The sequence below is a fragment of the Hibiscus syriacus genome, unplaced genomic scaffold (assembly GCF_006381635.1).
Source record: "Hibiscus syriacus cultivar Baekdansim isolate YM2019G1 unplaced genomic scaffold, ASM638163v2 tig00016004_pilon, whole genome shotgun sequence".
Classification (NCBI taxonomy): Eukaryota; Viridiplantae; Streptophyta; class Magnoliopsida; order Malvales; family Malvaceae; genus Hibiscus; species Hibiscus syriacus.
The window spans coordinates 1,070,758-1,075,986 of NW_024062379.1; the positions used below are offsets into that span (position 1 = coordinate 1,070,758).

The 5,229-nt window shown below is 35.5% G+C and overlaps 1 protein-coding gene across 1 annotated transcript; it reads left to right on the plus strand.

Annotated features, from left to right (window-relative positions):
- The first annotated feature begins 1,385 nt into the window (after nt 1–1,385).
- On the plus strand, nt 1,386–3,810 carry LOC120208171. The gene is made up of 5 exons (XM_039207511.1): nt 1,386–1,888; nt 2,045–2,288; nt 2,333–2,449; nt 2,872–3,010; nt 3,092–3,810. The coding sequence occupies exons 1-5, from the start codon at nt 1,386–1,388 to the stop codon at nt 3,808–3,810; spliced, it is 1,722 nt and encodes a 573-aa protein (XP_039063442.1).
- Nucleotides 3,811–5,229: the final 1,419 nt, after the last annotated feature.

Below are 5,229 nucleotides of genomic sequence, written 5' to 3' on the forward strand. Positions count from 1 at the left end.
GAGTCCTCTATTCATGATCTGCAGGAAACCAGTGAGGTTACCCAGATTGCTAGCCTGGGGACTGGCTCTATGCAAGTTGTTACTGTTGATAAGATCACTGTAAAGGATGATCATAATGTTGACTCTAGTGGACTTGTGAGCAGCTTGGGGGTTGAGGGAATGGGTATTAATGTTGTCAAGCCTAGTGATTTCCCTTCACTTCAGGATTCTCTGAAGAAGAAGACTAGGGGAAAGAAAAAAGAGGCTACTGGATCCTCTAGTAAGTCAGAAAACTTGGTGAATGGTCCTAGGAAGACTAGGGTTGCCTCTATGGCTATAGCCATGTTACTTAATGAGATAAAGGTAAAGAAAGATGGATCACCTGGATAAAGCTAAGTGTAATATGGTAAATTTGGGCACTAGTTATGATGTTCTTATCTCATCTTGATGATAGTGAGCTTTTGGAACGTTAGAGGGATTAATAACCCCCTAAAGCAGTTGAGAGTGTTTAAGAGGTTGGATTCTTGTGAAGTGGATGGTATTTGCCTTATGGAGTTTAGGATTAGAAGGGAAAATTCTGCCAAATTCTCTTCTACTCTTTCTGTTGACTGGAACTTGATTGATAATTATGATTGTGTAGATGGGGGTAGATTGTGAATTCTTTGGAAGAAGAAGCTGTCATTTCCTATTTTGAGAAGATGTGATCAGGTCATTTCAGTTATTGGTACTATTGATGGGTTTAGAATAGGAATAACTGATGTTTATGGAAGTAATAGTGGTGTTACTAGAAGAGGTCTTTCGGAGTATTTGAGGATTATTGAGAATGATCTTGGCTCATCCTCTTGGGTGATTGGTGGGGACTTCAACATTATTGCTAGAGTTGAGGAAAGTTCAGACTTTAAGGTTATAGGAGTTCACAACTCCTCTGACATGAAGGAGTTCTAAGACTGTTTAGAGGAGCTTGATTTAATGGACTATCCTTTCCTTGGGCCTATGTTCACGGTCAAACAGGCAGGAATTATCTTTTTTAGCTCGAAAGCTATATAGGGTTATGGTTAATCCTTAATAGTTGCTAGATTACCCCGAGTCTTTTATAGAATTCAAGGCACAAGGAGTCTCTGATCATTGACTTGGGTTATTATGGACACATAAGGGTGTTATGATCAATAAGCCTAGGCCTTTCAAGTTTTTTAATTTTTGGGCCTCACATGATAAATTCCTAAGTACAGTTAAAGATTCATGGCAATTGCACTGTGAAGGTTCTGACATACAAGTTCTGTTCAGTAAATTGAGAAGGCTTAAGCCTCTCTTAAAGGAGCTTAACAAGGAGTATTTTTCTGATATTACTGGCAGAGTGAATGGGAAAAGATCTGAACTGGAGCAAATTCAAATTTTTAATCTGACTCATGTTGAGTAGAGGAGTGTTGATGATGAGAAAAAGAATTCATGATGAGCTTGTGAACTTGGAAGTAGCTGAATATGAGTTCTATAGACAGAAGGCTAAGATGCATTGGTTAAATGAGGGGGATCTCAATATTAGATTCTTTCACCAGATGGTAGAATCTAATAAGAAAATGAATACCATTAGAGTAATTAAAGGAGAAGATGGTCAATATTATGACACTTTTGAGGGCATGGCTACTGAGTTAATGAGTTTTTTCACTAACCTGATTGGTGTTGAGGACCCTTTTGTCAAGAGCAGTTTTGTTGAGGATCTAAAAGGTATGCTAAACTATTCCCTGCTAGAAGGAGCTGCTGATTTTTTAATTAGAGAGGTAAGTGATATGGAGATTAAGGAGTCCAAGTTTAAGCAAGAAAATTACAAGAGCACAGACCCTGATGGGTATACCTCTGGGTTTTTCAAGGTTGACTGGGACATTATAGGTACTGGTTTTACTTCTGCTGTGAGGTATTTTTTCCATTCCTCTTGTTTACTGTCTGCATTCAATTCCACTTCCATAGTTTTGGTATCTAAATCCCTTAATGCATGCCTAGCTAAAGAATTCAGGCATATCTCTTGTTGTTCAGTAGTTTATAAAACTATCACAAGAATTCTTGTTAATAGACTTGCCCCTTTCTTCCCTGGCATGATATCACTTAGTCAGTTAGCCTTTTTCAAGGGTAGAAACATTGTTGATAACACCTTGCTAGCTCAGGAAATTGTTAAAGGCTACTCTAAGAAGAGCCTTTCACCTAGATGTGCAGTTAAAATTGATTTACAGAAGGCTTTTGACTCTGTTAGTTGGGAATTCTTGTTGAATGTACTTGCTACTATGGGGATCCCTGGTATTTTCTGTAATTGGATTAAGGTCTGCATTACTACTCATATGTTCTCTCTTTCTTTAAATGGTAGCTTGGTGGGTACTTTAAAGGAGCTAGGGGGATTATGCAAGGATATCCTTTATCTCCTAATCGATTTGTCATTGCCATGAATGTTCTGTCCACTCTCTTAGATGTCACTGCAAAACATGTATCTTTAAATTCCACCCTAAGTGTAGAAGAATATGTCTCACTCATCTTTTCTTTACGGATAATTTGCTTGTTTTTTGTCATGGCTCTTTGGATGCTGTGTTGGGAGTGAAAATCACTTTAGATAAGTTTTATGAGTTGTCTGGCCTTAAACTGAATGCTCAGAAGATAGAACTATATGCTTGTGGTTTGAATATGCTTGACCTAGAGCAGATCCGATTGGTTACTGGGTTTAGGTTGGGATAACTCCCTCTGAGGTATCGTAGGGTGCCTCTGGTGACCCGTAAGCTCACAGGTAAAGACTGTGAAGCTCTATTGACAAAGATTAAGGACAAGCTTAGGCATTGGTCTGACAAGAACCTGAGCTATGGTGGTAGCCTCCAATTGGTTAAAACTGTCTTGTTCAGCATCTTTAACTATTAGAGTAGGCAACTGGTTTTACCCAAGGGAATCATCAGGGATATTAAATGCCTTTGTATGTGTTTCTTCTGGAAGGGCAGTGATTCCCTAGCAAAAGGAGCTAGTGTGGGATGGAATCAAATCTGCTCCTTGAAGTCTGAGGGTGGGTTTGGTCTTAGAAGCCTAGTGGTCTGAAATAAAGCTTGTTGTCTGCTACTTGTAAAAAACATATTGGCTAATGAAGGCTCTCTTTGGATTGCCTGGATTATAGAGTATTGTCTCAAAACAACTAGCTTTTGGGATGTAGAGTGCAAAGCCCACTTTAGTTGGATCTTGAGCAAACTTTTGAGTATGCGAGAGGAGGATAGACGGTTATTCTTTCCTTGTGCCAACTGGAGCCTTATTAAAGGTAAATGGATTTGGGACAATATTCGGGATTATAGGGCGAAGGTAAACTGGCACAAGCTGATTTGGTTCCCTGCTCACATCCCCAAATTCTCTCTAATCTCGTGGATAGTCATTCTCGATAGGTTGCTTACCAAAGATAGGCTTGTCCGTTTTGGTTTGGCCATTGATAATGTTTGTGGTTTGTGTGGCCTTGGCATTGAATCTCGAGATCACTTCTTTGTTGAATGCTCTTTTGCAAAGGAAGTGTGGGATATTGTTCTAACTTCCTGTGATGTTTGTTATGACCTGAACAATTGCGATGATCTTTTTAATTGGTTGATTGCAAATTTGAAGAGCAAATCCCGCAGAGTGCGTATCCTAAAACTTGCTTGGACTGGCCTGCTGTATTCTATTTGGGAAGAGCGTAACCATAGGCTCTTTAGGGGCTCGTCTCGCTCGGTTGATGTAATTGTAAATAGTATTAAAGTGGATGTAAGAGTCAAGTTGTGTAGATATGGCATGTTTAGGCTTGATAATGTTAATAGGTGTTTATACTTGAATTGGGGTCTATCTTAGTGAGGTAACTTTGTTGGTTATAGCAGCTAGTCTGCATTCTTGGATGAAATATAACTTACTTATCCAAAAAAATACATGTAAGTTGTGTGTTTTTATATATATATATATATATATATATATATATATATATTATATATATAATATCATGCTTTCATGTACTTAAGATTTGAGTTTGAGTTTGAGCTTCAATCGAGTTAAGCCTGAGAATATTTCAAGTTTAAATTTTTTCAAGCTCGAGTCAAGCTTCAATTTTTTTATTTAGAGTCGAGCTAGAAAATTTTATGCTCACAAGCTTTCGAGTCAAGTTGAGATTCAATTTTTAATTTCAAGTTCGAGTTGAGCTCGACAATTTTAAACTCGTGATTATTCGAGTCGAGTCGAATTCAATTTTATACTTTTCAAATCGAATGGAGTTCAACACTACTCGAACTTAGCTCATTTATAGCCCTAACTAGGAGTGGAGCATAAAACCTATTTTAGGGTATCGGAATTGCATTTTAAGATTTTTGAGAATCAAAATATAATTATATTATCATATTGATTCATATGTTTAAAAAAATTCAAATCAAAAAGAAAATTTTCCATTTTAAGGAATCCAAGATCACAATTAAACATATGAAAATTCAAATAAATATAAAAATATAATTTTAAACTATAAAAAAATATTACTATTAAACATTCAAATATTTAATCGATGAAAAGAGATCTCAATATTTAATTTTATAAATATTTTACTACCAAAAGATCATAACGTATTTAAACATGTATTAGTATTAGATGCATTGATATTGAAAAAAATCAAAAATACTATTAATTTTAACAAAGAAAATTATATTAAGGAAATCATTTTTATAATGAATAGTTACAATATCTAATCTAAACCAATTAATTACTAAATTAAATATACATAGTTATAAAAATAAAAATATAAGTTTAAAACTACACATATTAATAAAAATATATGTCTACCAACAATCAGTTTGTCTAATGGGATGAGATACTATATCCCTCGAGTAAGGTCAGGAGTTGAATTATGAAGTTTGTGAATTGAGCAAATTGGGTTGGGAGGGTGGGTCACCTTCGTCTTTTTAATATCCGACCTGAATTAATCGATTAAGAGATCATATACCCATGGTTATACTAAAAAAAATAAAGATATATGCCTATTTTATTTTCAAAAAGTATAGAAAGGACAACCATGTTGAAACCAATATCAAGGTTGGGAAAATTATAATAAAATAACAAACAACAAATTTTGTCTCAAGTCACCCATGTGACATTTCCCCAACTACCATGTTCACTTGTCCAACAGGAAATTCAATAAACTCAAATACTATCATCAAAAGTGGATAAGGTGAATAACCATAAAATTGTGTAGACATTACACAATAAAGTGGATAAAATGAATTTTTTAATATT

Bases quoted from the DNA above. Each gene is read 5' to 3' on its own strand.
- LOC120208171 (XM_039207511.1), top strand. From the start codon at position 1,386: ATGTTGAGTAGAGGAGTGTTGATGATGAGAAAAAGAATTCATGATGAG. The intron at 2,289-2,332 runs GTCTGCATTACT...TTTAAATGGTAG, and splicing joins TTTTCTGTAATTGGATTAAG to CTTGGTGGGTACTTTAAAGG. The intron at 3,011-3,091 runs GTGGGTTTGGTC...TGGCTAATGAAG, and splicing joins CTGCTCCTTGAAGTCTGAGG to GCTCTCTTTGGATTGCCTGG.